At 36.6% G+C, this 17,908-nt stretch overlaps 1 protein-coding gene across 2 annotated transcripts in view; it reads left to right on the forward strand.

Annotated features, from left to right (window-relative positions):
- ERCC8 (excision repair cross-complementation group 8) overlaps nt 1-17,908 on the forward strand; it is a 42,056-nt gene that overhangs the window by 13,588 nt on the left and 10,560 nt on the right. For both annotated transcript variants that reach the window (XM_010853466.1, XM_010853467.1), the window contains 5 exons: nt 1,297-1,365; nt 2,553-2,619; nt 5,822-5,922; nt 7,553-7,677; nt 15,340-15,537. In XM_010853466.1, coding sequence (XP_010851768.1) covers nt 1,297-1,365; nt 2,553-2,619; nt 5,822-5,922; nt 7,553-7,677; nt 15,340-15,537 — 560 coding nt within the window. The remainder of the gene's footprint in view (nt 1-1,296; nt 1,366-2,552; nt 2,620-5,821; nt 5,923-7,552; nt 7,678-15,339; nt 15,538-17,908) is intronic.

Below are 17,908 nucleotides of genomic sequence, written 5' to 3' on the forward strand. Positions count from 1 at the left end.
TAAGAAATCCAGTATCATTTGTGGGGTGTTTTTAAGAAAGAAAGCAAGCACATTTCTGTTCCCTTAAGAATTACTTTTTTTTCCCCTGGTAGCTCAGCTGATAAAGAACCCACCTGCAATGCGGGAGACCTGGGTTTGGAAGATTCCCTGGAGAAGGGAAAGGCTACCCACTCCAGTATTCTTTCCTGGAGAATTCCATGGACTGTATAGTCTGTGGGGTTGCAAAGAGTTGGACACGACTGAGCGATTTTCACTTTAAAGAACTTTTTTAAACCACCAAAGTTCAAAGTTTCTAAGTGAGTGCTAAGTGAAGTCGTTCGTTCAGTCGTGTCCAGCTCTTTGCGACCCCATGGACTGTAGCCTACCAGGCTCCTCCCTCCATGGGATTCTCCAGGCAAGAGTACTGGAGTGGGTTGCCATTTCCTTTTCCAGGGGATCTTCCCGACCCAGGGATTGAACCCGGGTCTCCCGCATTCCAGGCAGTCACTTTAACCTCTGAGCCACCTATGTAAACAAAATTTGGCAGCCTTCCATTCAACACAGTAAAACAAAGAAATGATTTCCTTCTCTCTGAGAATGTGTGATTCAAATTAAACATCTATTTCTATGAAAGCACATAAAACAAAAATTTTCATGTATGAAGATGAAAAAATATTTTTCTGGTATCAGGCATCAGGTCCCTGTGATATTACTTCTGTGGCACTGCATAAATCTCCTCACCTCTGGACATCAGTCAGCTGCTTCATCTGTAGAGTTTGGGCACTAACTTGTCTTTGAGGCTCACTCAGTCTGTGTCCAGAGTTTCTGTGAATCTGTTACTAGTGATTTAGAAGTATATTATTAACATGGAACAGCTAAGCTTTTAAAATAAAATGATTTAATTGATAAAATAACGTAGAATTATACACACATTGTACCAGTACACATTTCCTGGTTTTGATACTGTGCTATAGTTACCTAACATATAACCATTAGGACACCCTGGGTGAAGGGTACATAGGGCCTCTTTGCACTATCTTTGCAGCTTCCTGTGAATCTATAATTATTTCAATGTTAAATATTGAAAAATAATAATAGAGTAATAGAGAATAATACAGTAATCTTAGTACTGACATAGGACTACAACTAAAATAATTTTCTAGTTATAAACATAAAAAACTAAAGTATATTATTAACATACATTTTTATATTTCTACAAGTGAAAATGTCGTGATTCATAGTGGTAGTTTCTTATTTCCTTTTGGTGATCATTTGTAATTAAATTATCTTAAACCATTTCTGTTTTTGTTTTTACAGTTGGTACTAGAGGACCCAAAGTACAACTTTGTGACTTGAAGTCTGGATCCTGTTCCCACATTCTACAGGGTATTTTATTTGAAACAACAACTACTTTGAGTAAACCATTCAATAAAATGAAACATTACTAACAATGCAGTCTTTGTAAATGACATGACTGATGTATTTTGTGCTAGTTGTTAGAAGTCAACAGGGAAATAAAGATCCTTCTGTGCATTATTCTTATAAAACTAAACTATTAAGGAGACATTTATATGAACAATGGCTGCAGGGGAAGGTTAAAGGATACAGAAAGTCAAACCCAAAACTTTGTGTTATTTCTACATTGAAAAAAATGAACTACTTATGAAACTTACATCGGTACAGCTGTCTCTGTGAACATTATTTAATATTGTTCTGGCTGAGTAGATGTTCTTAATATTTAGGTACTTCTTTTCTCAATAAAAATATTTTAGAAAAAATATTGAAATAAAATTTGGTAAAGGTTTACCAGCTTAAATTATTTTTGCTACTTTTTTTTATCAGTATTAGATTGTCTAATTCTAAACAGTGAAAAAAATAGGATGTAATTCAGAAATTCTGTCTGTATTCATCTCTGAGAAACGCATAGTAAATATATTAGGAAAACTTGATGAGATGGATAACATCTGTTTTATATTATGAATCTCTATGAAATACACTAAGTTGATGAAAATATATAATTTGAATAGTTAGGTAGAAATGACTTAAAATGCTGAATTCACTTGTCCTATGTACTTATCACTTGTGCTCTAGACAAAAATTTTTATATAAATGCTTTTTATAATCATGAATTAAAATAATTTTTTCTGCTACAACTTTCTGAAAAAAGTTGGGAAACATTTTTAGTCTTTAAAATGTTGGTCTTGTATGGCCTGTTGCAGGGATTTTGTTGTAGAGATACATAAGTAAGCTTGAGCTCTGTCATTTATTGATGGACTGACCTACTAGGCTAGCAGCTATATTTAAAAAGACAGACTCACTTGCTCTGGCTGTTCTTTCCAAACCAAACCCAAGCCTTTTATAATAAAATATCATATGTAAGGAATGTCCCATAGACTTCACATTAGTATTTAAATATAGATTATTATAAATGTGAAAAAATGATTATATCAGTTTACTTTTAAAATTTAGTCTGTGTTTTCTTCATAATCAGGCAAAGTTAGTTAGACTATATCTTTTGATATTTCAAAAGGCATATTTCAAAATGCAAGTCATTATATACAGTTGTTTTGCAGGTCACAGACAAGAAATATTGGCAGTTTCCTGGTCACCACGTTATGAATATATCTTGGCAACTGCAAGGTAAAATGCAAACTATTTGGGTTTGAGATTAATAATTAAGGATAAGCATTTTGAAAAGATTGTTTTATGTTAGGTACATATTAAGCTATTAAGTAAGTCCTGAAAAATAATTGAGTTAAAGATTTTAATTCATATTACCAAAAAAAATCTTTCTGTTCATCATAATCCTAATCCTGACTATCCAACTTGAAGATACTCACTTTTAAAAACAGGTAACAACCGAATCTATGTAGCAAGGCAAAACTCCTAACACTACCTATGAAACACTGTGTTGTGTCATTTTTGCATACAAAAGTGTAGCACTCTGTTAATTTAAAATCAGTAGCATTTTAATTCACTTTCTTTAACCCAAAATTATTTTAAATCTGATTCATCACTTCCATCCACATTCATTGATTCAATTTACTGACAATTAATGATTCCTGTCATGTGGCACGGAGAAGGCAATGACACCCCACTCCAGTACTCTTGCCTGGAAAATCCCATGGATGGAGGAACCTGGTAGGCTGCAGTCCATGGGGTCGCGAAGAGTCGGACACGAGTGCGCGACTTCACTTTCACTTTTCCCTTTCATGTATTGGAGAAGGAAATGGCAACCCATTCCAGTGTTCTTGCCTGGAGAATGCCAGGGACGGCAGAGCCTGGTGGGCTGCCGTCTATGGGGTCGCACAGAGTCGGACACGACTGAAGCGACTTAGCAGCAGCAGCAGCAGCAGTCACGTGCCAAGCATTGTACCAGGGACACAGAGGTAACATAGGCAGAGTCCCTCCAAGAACGTGATCGTCTAGTGAGGGAGTATAGTCAGAAAAATCAGTGACTGCAGGACATCCTGAAAACTGCTTTAACAGAGGTACATCTCTGAGAGATTCAGTATGGGAAGAAAGAACAAGAGCACTTATCTTTTGAGGATCATGGGGTTTGGGAGTTTTGTTTGCTGGAAGGAAGAGTCTTGTATATTTGAATGCTGAGGGAAGAGTATTGGTGGAGAGAAATTAGTGAAGATAAGAAATGGAGAGAATAATTGGTATATCAGGACCTTGAATAGACAGGCAAAGATAATATCAATGGTCCCATTAGAAGGAGGACACTTGATCTGGCACATGAAGGGCACCATGACTACATGGAAGGAGAAAATAGTAAGTGTCAATACAACTAAATATGTGACTTCGGCAGAGTTCAAGAAATGCAAACCCAGTTTCCGGTATTTTAGAACTTGATGTCATCTATTGAAAATACATGGATGCAGTTTTCAGAGAAGGTTGTAAAGGTTTGAAATAGCAGTTTTAATGAATGGAAGCGGGAGCTGATTAGGGGCACACAGGATTGCTGGTCAGTATTGTATGCTCTGTTGAAGGTGTCGCTCACAGCTGTGCTATGACACAGAAATTAAAACAGTGAATGACACAGACTTAACAATTGTCTCAAAATTGTTGAAGTCATGGGTATAAGGAACAAAATAAAATCACTAGAAGGCTTATAGGAGGGATCAATGACCTGATGAGATAGACACATGAGTGTCAAACAGGAAATTTTGAAACTTGAAGGGATAGGAAGTAGTAATCAAATTTTGATATAGACATTTTAATAAAACTTTTTGTAGAAGAATTATTAGAAAAGCTACTTTTTTAGGTTTATAAAGAAATGTATCTGTATTTTTTTAAAGCTGCCAGCCCTCCTTCTCTGTCACAGTTTAGTCCCCAGAGAAACTTGTGTTAATAGTTTGCAGATTGTGACATTGAAGTTTGTAATGTCTGAAGTAGAATAAAGTCTAGTATGTACCCACAAAGTGAAAGTGAAAGTGTTAGTCCCTCAGTCATGTCTCACTTTGCGATCCCATGGACTGTAGCCGTGGAATCCTCTATCTAACTATGGAATTAAATTCTCCAGGGAAGATCACTGGAGTGGGATGCCATTCCCTTCTCCAGGGGATCTTCCCGACCCAGGGATAGAACCCTGATCTGCATTGCAGGCAGTTTATTTACCGTCTGAGCCACCAAGGAAGCCCCAGTGTAGCCACAAGAGGTTGCTAAAGAGTTGTGAAGGTGAGGAGCTAGGCGTTGGTTGTGTTCCATGCTAGAGTGGATTTACATTGTTCTTTTCTAATTTGGTTTCCTCAAATCAAGAGGGAAATTTAGAGGCTGTCAATTCTCAGAGTACCCTAGGAATTCGAATCAGTTCCGGAATGGACCTGGTAGTCAATGTTAGGAGTCAGATATGTCCAAATCTAATGTTTCAGAAGAGACTTACATCTTCAGACTCATACCATTGCAGACCTATTCCCCTATTGAAAAGAAAAAAAAACAAATTGAGAATGGGAAACACTAACTTTTTGTCAGCCATTCCAGTTGGCTAGGTTTTCTTGTGATCTGTGAAAAGAATCAAAATTATAGAAAGAGATAAACCCTGTATATATACATTTTAAAAGATTTTTAAATGAGAAATAGGCTTATAAAATGTAGTGTAATGCTCTTTTTGATTAAAATGGCCTAGATAAACCCAATGGGTTAAAATATTATTAAGGGCTTTGTGAGGATATGATAGCATACTTGAACTGATTTATGTTTTCCTTTGGAGTAGTTTAGAAGCTGAAATTGATTTATGATCATGGTTTTACCTTTTTATTTTCACTTGAAGTAAAATGCAAATAACCCTCTAATTCTAGGAGACATAAAATGTATTTCCTTTGTTTTGGCAAAGATTGATTTGAGTACAGGAAATCAAATAAAAATATATTGTCCTTATTATTCACCTTATTTTCAGTTTTTTTTTCATATAAAAAGAAAAACCATTCCTACCAAATTTAAGCAAAGTGAAATTAGTTCACTACATGATTCTGTAAACATTTGAAAAACAAATAGTAGAAAGGATATGGGGATTTAGCAGCAGGCTTACCAAGAAAAAAAGCTCTTAGCCTGTCTTGTCTTTGGAGAGAAGGATGCTCATGTCATTAAAAACAACAGAAAGAGCAACAGAATCCCTTGTGATTTAAAAAAGGTTACTTTTTCTTCTTTTTTTTCACTTCTTTGTGCTTTTGTTGACTATTGGATATTTGCTGGAAAGGCAGAAGTATAGCCACCCAAATATACAAATGCATTTGTGCTAATATACTGAGATTGTGTATGCCAGTAATACAAGAAACGTGGGTGAGGAGTAGAGTCCTTATCCTAGCTATATGTCAATGTAACATTTATTTCCTCTCAGTGCTGACAGTAGAGCAAAATTATGGGATGTGAGGAGAGCATCAGGATGTTTGATAACTCTTGATCAGCATAATGGGAAAAAGTCGCAAGCAGCTGAATCAGGTAATGAAAACTGCATTAATATACGAATATGACATTGACAGTATTTTTATATTGAAAAATTTGAATTGAAACCAGATAATAAATAGATTTTGACAAACTATAGATTTTATATTTTTTTTAAAAGGCATTCACAATGAATCAATTTCTAAATTTACATCAACTAATTATGGTTGTCTTTCTTCAAAATACAAGTATGTCATTCCTTCTGTTCCTGAATTTTTTAATGTATTGGTAGAAACTTTTTTTTTTGCTCACATGAGGCCAACTAATAATGCAAATTCAGTACCATTTAGGAAGTTATAATAAATTAAAGGAATGGTAACATTTTGTGGCAAGTTTGTCACAATAAAATTTGTGGTTGTATGAAATTTGAGTCCACTGCAATCTAGGAGACAAAGTAATTCAGTTGCATTTTTACAATAGAGTGTAATTTCTATGTAGATTAAAATTCTGATTTAGAATTAAAGTTGGACCAGAAATACATTCAGATGAACTATTTAAAACCTATGTTTGTTTTAATAATCTTTTAAATTAAGTTAATTAGACTATTGAAGATTATGGTTTCTTAAACCTGTTCATTTTGAAAGTAATATCACTTTTGATTGAGACTGGAACAGTTATCTTTAAGAAGGAAATATTGGTATTATTGATTTTTAATAGTCCATGATGGAGAAGGCAATGGCAATCTACTCCAGTACTCTTGTCTGGAAAATCCCATGGACAGAGAGGAGCCTCGTAGGCTGCAGTCCATGGGGTCGCTAAGAGTCGGACACAACTGAACGACTTCACTTTCACTTTTCACTTTCATGCATTGGAGAAGGAAATGGCAACGCCCTCCAGTGTTCTCGCCTGGAGAATCCCAGGGACGGGGGAGCCTGGTGGGCTCTGTGGGGTCGCACAGAGTCGGACACGACTGAAGCGACTTAGTAGTAGTCCATGAAGTGATTTTTAGATTGAAAATAGAGTATTAATATATAAGAAGTTTAAAAGGTATTTAATTAAAATTTTTACTGTTTCTGTATTTAATTAAGAGTTGACTCATCTGATGCTGGGAGGGATTGGGGGCAGGAGAAAAAGGGGATGACAGAGAATGAGATGTCTGGATGGCATCACCGACTCAATGGAAGTGAGTTTGAGTGAACTCGGGGAGTTGGTGATGGACACGGAGGCCTGGCGTGCTGCAATTCATGAGGTCGCAAAGAATCGGACACGACTGAGCAACTGAACTGAACTGAATAGCATAGCTTACTTCCTGAAGAAAAATTTTATTTGGCAACATTTTTTCCATTTGGTTTTCCTGTTTTCCTCTAAAATTATGGTTCTAATTGTATAGCTTATTATATTCAAATAATCAAAAGGATTCTTTTTTTAAATTGAAATGTAGTTTATTTCAATTTTGTGTTAGTTTCGAGTGTACAGCAAAGTGATTCACTTAAACATATGTATATATTTAAATAATTTTAAATATAATCAACTTACGTATTTTAAGTAGTTCAGATAGTTGTCCTTTACTGTGTTTAAAGGACATTATGTCCTTAATGTGTTTAATATATTTAATAACTATGTCATCAAGCATTACCTGTGTTGAATTTATAAGAAGAGATAATCTGAATTGTGTTTTTCATTGCAGCAAACACTGCTCATAATGGAAAGGTTAACGGCTTATGTTTTACAAGTGATGGTCTTCACCTACTCACTGTTGGCACAGATAATCGAATGAGGCTCTGGAATAGTTCCAATGGAGAAAATACACTGGTAAGACCTTTTTAAGTACTTTGAACCTTTTGGATATACATTAAAGAAATGGATCTGTGACATACACTTGGTGTTTTTCTGTAGATTTAACTTTGTTTCTTGCCTCTGAATCATAGCTTTCATTTTATATTTTCCATTAGTGAAATTCCGCATAATTCTCAACTCCACATAATCCACTCCACCTTACCCCCACTCCACTCTCCTCACTTAGTGGAGAATCACTAAGCAGTGATTAGAGTGATTAGCAGTGGAGAATCACTGCTCTACTGAGCCACTGTGCATAATGGGAATGTGCCATGTCTCAAGTATGTTGAAGAAGAATAAAAGATTGAGAGCAACTGATATAAATTAAAGCTATATAGTTAAATAGTCAAATTTTGTACTGTATCTGACTTGTAAGCAAAATCCAAAATGAATGTTACAATAGCAAAATGTATACCACTTTTAATACTGAAGTAGATGTGTTCTAAAAGTACTGTATTCTTTTTTTTTAATTGAAGTGTAGTTTATTTCAATTTTGTGATAGTTTCAGGTGTACAGCAAAGTGATTCACTTAAACATATGTATATATCTGTATATATCTATTTTTTCAATTCTTTTCGTTTATAGGTTATTATAAGATATTGTATGTAGTACCCTGTGCTATATAGTAAATCCTTGTTGTTTATATATTCTATATATGGTGGTGTGTATCTATTAATCTATTAACAACAACAGTAATATCTATTAATCCCATACCTCTAATATTTCTGCCCCACCCCACCCCACCTCACCCTCTCTTTGGTAACCATGACTTTGTTTTCTGTGTCTGTGGGTCTGTTTCTGTTTTGTAAATAAGTTTATCTGTATAATTTTTTAGAACCCACATGTAAATGATAGCATATAATATTTATCTTTGACTCACTTCACTTAGTATGATAATCTCTAGGTTCATCCTTGTTGCTGCAAATGGCATTTTTTTTTTAATGGCTGAGTAATATTCTAGTGTGTGTGGGGGTGTGTATATATCTCACATGTTCTTTATCCATTTATCTGTCAGTGGACATTTAGTTTGCTTCTGTGTCTTACTATAAATAGTTAAGCTGTGAATATTGGGGTCTGTGTATCTTTCTGAATTAGCATTTTCTCCTTTTCCAGATATATGTCTAGGAGTGGGGTTACTGGATCATATGATAACTCTGTTTTCAGTTTGTTAAGGAACAGCCATACTGTTTCCCACTGTGGCTGCACCAGTGTACATTCTCACCAACAGTGTAGCTCCCCTTTTCTCCACAGCCTTTCCATGAAAATGCTGAATTCCTATGTGGTGATTAATTTTTAGTACTTTTTAAAAATTTTATGTTATGGTCCTTACCAGATGTACCTCTTGTTTTAGTAACTTTCAGAATAGGCTTCCAAAAGTTTTTAATTTGGTGATAATACTAACAGCTAATATTTATCAAGCACTTATATCCTAGTTACTATGCTAATAAAAATTATCTTTTACTGTATAGGCCAGGCTACATATGGTCTTATTTAATGACCACATCAACACTCTGAAGGTTCTTCTTATTATAGTATCTATTTTACACATGAGTAAAATAATACATAAAATTAGATAACTTGCCTGAGTTTGAATAGCTAGAAAACAACAGTGTGACTCTAGATTCCACTGTTAGCGTAATGCTGATTATACCCATACCCGTGTGACTCTAGATTCCACTGTCAGCATAATGCTGATTATACCCATACCCATAGTCGCTCAGTCGTGTCCGACTCTTTGCAGCCCCATGAATCGCAGCATGACAGGCTTCCCTGTCCATCACCAACTCCTGGAGTTTATCCAAACTCATGTCCATCAAGTCAGTGATGCCATCCAGTCATCTCATCCTCTGTCATCCCCTTCTCCTCTTGCCCCCAATCCCTCCCAGCATCAGGGTCTTTCCCAATGAGTCAACTCTTTGCATCAGGTGGCCAAAGTATTGGAGTTTCAGCTTCAGCATCAGTCCTTCCACTGAACACCCAGGACTGATTTCCTTTAGGATGGACTGGTTGAATCTCCTTGCAGTCCAAGGGACTCTCAAGAGTCTTCTCCAACACCACAGTTCAAAAGCATCAGTTCTCCAGCACTCAGCTTTCTTTATAGTCCAACTCTCACATCCATACATGACCACTGGAAAAACCATAGCCTTGACTAAACAGACCTTTGTTGGCAAAGTAATGTCTCTGCTTTTTAATATGCTGTCTAGGTTGATCATAACTTTCCTTCCAAGGAGTAAGCATCAAAATTTCATGGCTGCAATCACCAACCATCTGCAGTGATTTTGGATTATTATGTACCTAAACAGTCATTGTAGGAGAAGGCAATGGCACCCTACTCCAGTACTCTTGCCTGGAAAATCCCAGGATGGAGGAGCCTGGTGTCCATGGGGTCTCTAAGAGTCGGACACAACTGAGCGACTTCACTTTCACTTTTCACCTTCATGCATTAGAGAAGGAAATGGCAACCCACTCCAGTGTTCTTGCCTGGAGAATCCCAGGGACAGGGGAGCCTGGTGGGCTGCCGTCTGTGGGGTCACACAGAGTCGGACGTGACTGAAGCGACTTAGCAGCAGCAAACTGTCATTGTAAGGGCAGAATGGAAGTAGGTAAAGAGTTGGACCATAACCTGCTGAGTAATAGGCATATCATAAATGATAACCATCTTCATTGTAGGGTGCTGCCTGCTGAGTAGTATCCTTACTATTTTGAGAAAAATGTGTAAATACATGCTTCAGATGTATATATAATTATTTGTAATTTATATACACCTAGTGTTGTGAATCTATATATTTTATTAAAGCTTATTTTCTTATTTTTTTTAGTTAAAAAGAAACAGAAATTCTCACATTTTCCTCTCACACAATAATGGATCATCTTACAGACTCCTTGAGCTGCCAGCTGCACTCTGCAAGGAGACCATTGCCTTGGAGTACAGAACACGTACCCACAGTCAAAATTCACAGAGAGATAGCTTTTGTCACAACAACAAAATTTTAAAATAGCTATTCTGGTATTTACTGTTTTAGTTACTGATGTTATCATTCACCCAGTTACCAATGTCTAGAAACTGGGAGTCTGTCCTTTATTCTTCCCTTCCTAAATCCCACCTTCCTAATTAAGTCAAATTACAGGTCCTGTTAATTATTTCTTCTTTTTTTCATAGTTGTCTTCCCTTCCAGCCTTACTCTGGACCCTCAGGATTGCTCTCTTTAATTACTCTAAGTCCTTCTAACTTTTCCCAAACTCATCTCCCAATGAAAGTCTTTCAGTATTTCGTCAGTACACTTTCAGGTCATTAAAATAATGTTTTTGCCTACTGTCCAAAAGGCCTTCGTAAGCTGGCTCTTCTGACTCACCAGCTTTATATCATCATATCTTGTCACTTCCCCATTTTTTCCCTGCCCTTAGTCCTATTGAGTTACTTAGAGGTCTTAAATATGCCAGGCTTTCTCACCCTTCCATTCTGCTGCATAGACTGCTGCCTTTGCTTTAGAATACTCTCTTCTGTGCTAGCTGCTTCTCAGCTTTCAAAATTCATCTCAGGCACAACTTCTCTTTAACTCCTCTAGTTCAGCTTACATGATTCCACAGTACCTAGTGCTCACTAGTATTACAGTAGATTGTGATCATCATTTAGTGGAATGAAAGAAAAATAATTTACAACAGTGTAGTACTATACTTTCTGATTACTGTAACCTAGATTAGTTTCTGATTCTGTCGTTTACTAGCCAAGAGATCTTGGTTGAAATACTTAACCTTTCTAAGTGTTTTCTTTTTGTTTAATAATGCTGCCTGTCTCATAGTATTGTTTTGCATATTACATGAAATAATACATGTAAAACATTTAGTACACATTGTCTGTTACTTACAGCAAATGTTAACATTCAGTAAATGTTGAAAAGTGAAAGTGTAATTTTCTCAGTCATGTTCAGCTCTTTAAGAGTAGGAGCCCACCAGGCTCCTCTGTCTGTGGAATTCTCCAGGCAGGATTACTGGAATGGTTTGCTGTTTTCTTCTCCAGTGGTTCTTCCTCACCTGTCATTAATTATGCTAATAGTTGTTTGACAGTGAAATGAGCTGTCTTATGACGGAGTCTGTGCATCACTGTAGGTGTTTACGCAGTGAGAAGATGTATATATTTCTGGGACAATAAAAGGAATTCATAAGATAAGGAATTGTATTTGCCATCATCCTATCCAACATCTATGAAATTTTCCTCCCCATCAAAATCTTTTCAAAGCCTGTACATAACTACTTGAAGACATCATAACCAAAAGTAGCCTGTTATTCAGTTCAGTTCAGTTCAGTTGCTCAGTTGTGTCCGACTCTTTGCGACCTCATGAGCTGCAGCACCTCAGGCCTCCCTGTCCATCACCAACTCCCGGAACCTACCCAAACTCATGTCCATTGAGTTGGTGATTCCATCCAACCATCTCATTCTCTGTCGTCCCCTTCTCCTCCTGCCCTCAATCTTTCCCAGCATCAGGGTCTTTTCAGATGAGTCACCTCTTCCCATCAGGTGGCCAAAGTATTGGCAGTTTCAGCTTCAGCGTCAGTCCTTCCAATGAACACCCAGGACTGATCTCCTTTAGGATGGACTGGTTGGATCTCCTTGCAGTCCAAGGGACTCTCAAGAGTCTTCTCCAACACCACAGTTCAAAAGCATCAATTCTTCGGTGCTCAGCTTTCTTCACAGTCCAACTCTCACATCCATACATGACCACTGGACAAATCATAGCCTTGACTAGACGGACCTTTGTTGGCAAAGTAATGTCTCTGCTTTTTAATATGCTGTCTAGGTTGGTCATAACTTTCCTTCCAGGGAGTAAGCATCTTTTAATTTCATGGCTGCAATCACCATCTGCAGTGATTTTGGAGCTCCAAAAAATAAAGTCAGCCACTGTTTCCTCTGTTTCCCCGTCTGTTTTCCGTGAAGTGATGGGACCAGATTCCATGATCTTAGTTTTCTGAATGTTGAGCTTTAAGCCAACTTTTTCACTCTCCTCTTTCACTTTCATCAAGAGGCTCTTTAGTTCTTCTTCACTTACTTTGATAATAATATATAGTATGATATTTGTCACACTGCTTTTTATGGTAAATACTTACAGTCATAAAATTGGGAGCTTAGATAATCATCTAGCACAGTGTATGATACTAAGCACTTAGTAAATGGTAGATCTCTCCTTCCCTTAATCTGTTATTAGAACTTCATTCCATAGATATTGAAAAGGTACTGATAGTTTAGAGCCCAAAGGTGATTTGATCACAACAGTGAGTTACCAAGATTAATAGGACAGTAAGTTGCAAAATGGATTGCAGGGGGAGCACCTAAAACCACAGACAGAAGTTAGAGAGCTAGTTCAGTATTTATACCTCATTGAACACTTTCCAGTTCACATTTGGGACGGAATGTGGTATAATGGAAAGAACATAAGTTTTGTAGGTAGGTATTCTGATGTATGAAAAAGACCATTACAGTCTAGCAGTTCATAATTTTTCTAGGAGGAACAGAAAATTGCTAGTTGAGATTTTTCTTTTTCTGCTAGTTGTGTTTTTTCTCCATCCTCCCACCCTGATGTTATTCTACAAATTGTTGTACATGAAGGATCAAAATACACAAGTGGGGAAATGTTATACTTTTAAATATATAAGAATGAATAAATCTAGGGACTCACTGAATACTTTTGTATCCTAGGTTTTCTCTTATGCATTATTTCTTTTTATTTTTCACAATCTCTCGTAAACAATTTTATTTCCTTTTAATATGTTAGAAGAATGAAACTCAGAAGTTAAGTCATTCATTACTCAAAAGAGTCAGAAAAAAGGTAGGGGAGTGGAGTTGGTTTCAGAAACCCAAATCTACTGATTTTAAGTTTAACGTTTTAACATTTCACTATACTACTCCTTCAGTGGGATTGCTGAATACATGTGCTCATTTCTGTCACATGTAAATCTCAATGGTGTGTAAGCCAAGTGTAGTATCCATAATTACCATTGCATATCCTTTTGAGCCTCACACATACGCATGTGCACAAATACACACGAACACACACACGCACATACACCACTCCCACCCAACCTTTAGAAAAAGAAAAAAGGGAAAATCACTCACTGTTTAAACTCCAGTATTAGCCATAGTAAAGGGAGATTTTGGTGATCTCACTCATAATTCTCAGATCATTAGATACTGGTTTTATACTTACCTTAAGCTGCTTATCTAAATTATCAGCAGAAAGTAAACCTGTCAATATCTTTAGCCCAAAGCTTCTCAGACTTTGATGGACTTAGAGATCATCTGGGGATCTTGTTAAAATGAAGATTGTAGTTCAGTAGGTTGGGATGGGGTCTGGAATTCTGTTTCTAATTGTGCAGGTGATGCTGATGTTGTTGGGCTTGCAACTTTGGTGTACAGGTGCAGAATTATTAGTTTGTTACAAATATATAATTTTTTATATAAAGCTGCAATTAGAGTATACTATTTGTGTTCTTTTCTTTTTATACTTTTATTTCTATTTTCTACATAATTTCAGACTTATAATTTTTAACTGCTGTATAAGCTAGAATTAATATAATACTCTTAGGAATTTACATCTGTTCTCAATTACTCTGCCATTCTAGATAAGGCCACATTGAACTCCTCTGGGCATATTTTTTTGCTGTTTAATTTATTAGCCTAAGATGAATTCCCAATAGTAGTTACTAGGTCAAGGAGTAAGAATATCTTTGTTGTTTAATGGGTATAGAATTTCAGTTTTGCAAGATAGAAAATGGATGGTAGTGCTGGTTGCCCAGCAGTGTAAATATGCTTTATGTCACTGATGTGTGTCAGTCATGTAGGACTTTTTGTGACCCCAGGGACAGTAGCCCGCCAGGCTCCTCTGTCCATGAGATTATCCTGGCAAGAATACTGCAGTAGGTTGTCCTTTCCTCCTCCAGGGGCTCTCTCTGACCCAGGGATCAAACCCACATCTCTTGCATTTCCTACATTGGCAGATGGATTCTTTACCACTAAGCCACCTGGAAAGCCCTAATGTCACTGAACTGTATATTTAAATATGGTTAAGATGGCAAATTTTATGTTATATGTATTTTTTCTTTATACTATAAATTTTGTTACATGTATATTTATATATAAATTTTATGTTATATGTATTTTATATATGTATAAAAAGAAAGTTATTTTCTCTCCAAAAATGTATTTATATATACATATGTGTCATTATTAAGGTATACTTTATATTTTGTTGCATAATAAACCATTTGGCCTTTTAAAAGGGAAGACCAAATTACAGTGCCATCTACATATTTACTTCACTTGTACTAATATTGAGTGTCTTAATGGTTTATTAAAATTTTTGCTAAACGATCTAAAATAATTTTTCAAGGTTACCTTAATTTGCATTTTTATTTCTATCAAGGTTGAAATGTGAACATTTGTTTTTGTGGGTCATTTTACTATTTGTACTTCCCTTGTATGCAAAATGTACATATATGTCATTGGTCCTTGTTTCTATTAGGACACTAATCATTTTCTTTAGACTTATTGGAGCTGTTTCTATAGTATAATATTTTAAGTAAATAGTTGTCTTTATTGTCTTTTTAATTCATATTTAAGTAACTTTATGCTTTTACATCCTGCAGGTCAACTATGGAAAAGTATATAATGATAGTAGAAAAGGATTGAAATTCACTGTCTCCTCTGGCTGCAGTTCAGAATTTGTTTTTGTACCATATGGTAGCACCATTGCTGTTTATACAATTTACTCTGGAGAACAGATAACTATGCTTAAGGGACACTATAAAAGTGTTGACTGCTGTGTATTTCAGTCTAATTTCCAGGTAAGAATGATACTTAAGGGAATTTAAAATGTTCGGGTAGCTAACTTGCCAAAACCTATGGGTTTTGTTTTTTTAACATCTTAATCTTTCTCTTTAGTCTCACCAATGGAACAGAGTGTTTTCTCCATAGAACTTTTGCATAGATTATCTCATATGCTCCTTTAAGTGATTCTTAAGTGCAGCGAGATTGTTGGGATTTTTTCCCTGCATTGTAGATGAGGAAAATGAGGCTTATAAAAATTAAATACCGAAAGAATGAAAATTGTGGGTTATTGCTGCTGCTGCTAAGTGGCTTCGGTCATATCCGACTCTGTGTGACCCCATAGACGGCAGCCCACCAGGCTCCTCTGTCCCTGGGATTCTCCAGGCACGAATACTGGAGTGCCATTTCCTTCTCCAGTGCGTGAAAGTGAAGTTGCTCGGTCGTGTCCAACTCTTCGAGACCCCATGGACTGTAGCCTACCGGGCTTCTCCGTCCATGAGTTATTGCTTGGAGGGACTTTATCACCTATTCAGTCACTCATTAATAGGCATTACTTAATCTGTGTCTGACACTGTGAAGTAAGATATACAGGGCTAGTTTTCAGCTAGCACACATCTATATGGCAGTATTCATTATTAAAATACTCAAACACATATCCTTTAGTTTGTTACATAGCTTTTGTACTAAGCCCCTTACATGACCTCCAGCTTCACCGTATTTCCTAGAGCCTCCTAGACCTTACTTCAACCTAGTAACTAAGAGGGACCTTTAAAACCCTGCTTCTACTCTATGTCCAGTATCTCTTCTGATTGGCCAGTTTCCTGATGTACTGCTACTGCTGCTAAGTTGCTTCAGTCGTATCCGACTCTGTACGACCCCATAGACGGCAGCCCACCAGGCTCCCCCGTCCCTGGGATTCTCCAGGCAAGAACACTGGAATGGGTTGCCATTTCCTTCTCCAGTGCATGAAAGTGAAAAGTGAAAGTGAAGTCACTCAGTCGTGTCCGACCCTCAGCGACCCCATGGACTACAGCCTACCAGGCTCCTCCGTCCATGGGATTTTCCAGGCAGGAGTACTGGAGTGGGGTGCCGTTGCCTTCTCCACCTGATGTACTACTTCTTAACTATTTTTAGTGTTGCTTCTGGGAAACTAGTACTAAGGCAACGAGGGGGTGATATAACCTGCCTCAAATCTGCAAGTAGATTGACAGAGGGTGATTATCCATTCAAAGAAATTTATAGAATACAGTACTTTTCTTATTCAGAGTCACTAGAGACAAAGCCAAGATTTTAATTCAAGTATTCTGACTACCAGCTATTGCTTTTCACCGTATCAGAGCTTCCTAGCAGATGTTCCTGCTAGGAAGATTGGACTGAAAGTGAGTGAAGATGAATTAGAACAGATTAAAAGTAAGTAAAGATAATTGATTCCTCTCAGTCCCTGAAATCACTGGACCAGGTCTAGCCAGAAAGCTGAGGCCAGTTGCCTCTTGACAAATATCGTTTCTGCATGTGCTATGTAATAAGAAAGATTTTAATTACTTTATTATATCAGAAAGCTTCCAGCTCTTATCCCATTCCATCTATTATGATTTATGAAAAGGAAGATAATTATAAATCTAATTATAAAAGTAAGAGAGTAGTGCTTTTGCATCCATTTAGCAGCAGAACCCTTTTACCAATTATATATTACACAAAAACTTGCTATTGGAAAATAAAATTGATATTTATAGTAATTCTGCTATAAATATAAAAATTTGAAGATATATCCAACATCAAAATAAATAATGATAATAGTCATTTTCTATTGACTAGAATAGGGATTCCTGAATCCATTCTGCTACTAGTAATTAACCTAATAACTTGAAAGTCTGATGAGGAATGGATATTACATAGTCTCAAAGTTGCACCCTACAAAATATTAACTACAAAGATAAAATAATTTTACCTTGACTAAGACTGGCAAGCATCAGCTTAGTCAAATTGCCAAAGTGTATGTGATATTCCTGGCAAAGATATAGCACTTTCATTTAATCATGAGAAAACAAGGTTACCTGACCTTAGTTTATCTTAAGTATATAATCTTGTCTTCTCAGGAACTAAATTGCTCTGCAGCACTGGGCATATGAAAATATCTTTGCACCATCCACAGTAACTGTGCATTCTAAATTTTAAACAGTACAGTCTGTAGAATTTTGTTCCATCTAGGAAATTTGATAATGTGTTAGTTCAGTTCAGTCGCTCAGTCGTGTCCAACTCTTCGCAACCCCATGAATCGCAGCACGCCAGGCCTCCCTGTCCATCACCAACTCCCGGAGTTCACTGAGACTCACGTCCATCGAGTCAGTGATGCCATCCAGCCATCTCATCCTCTGTTGTCCCCTTCTC

The sequence above is a fragment of the Bison bison genome, unplaced genomic scaffold (genome assembly GCF_000754665.1).
Source record: "Bison bison bison isolate TAMUID 2011002044 unplaced genomic scaffold, Bison_UMD1.0 scf7180017864328, whole genome shotgun sequence".
Lineage (NCBI taxonomy): Eukaryota > Metazoa > Chordata > Mammalia > Artiodactyla > Bovidae > Bison > Bison bison.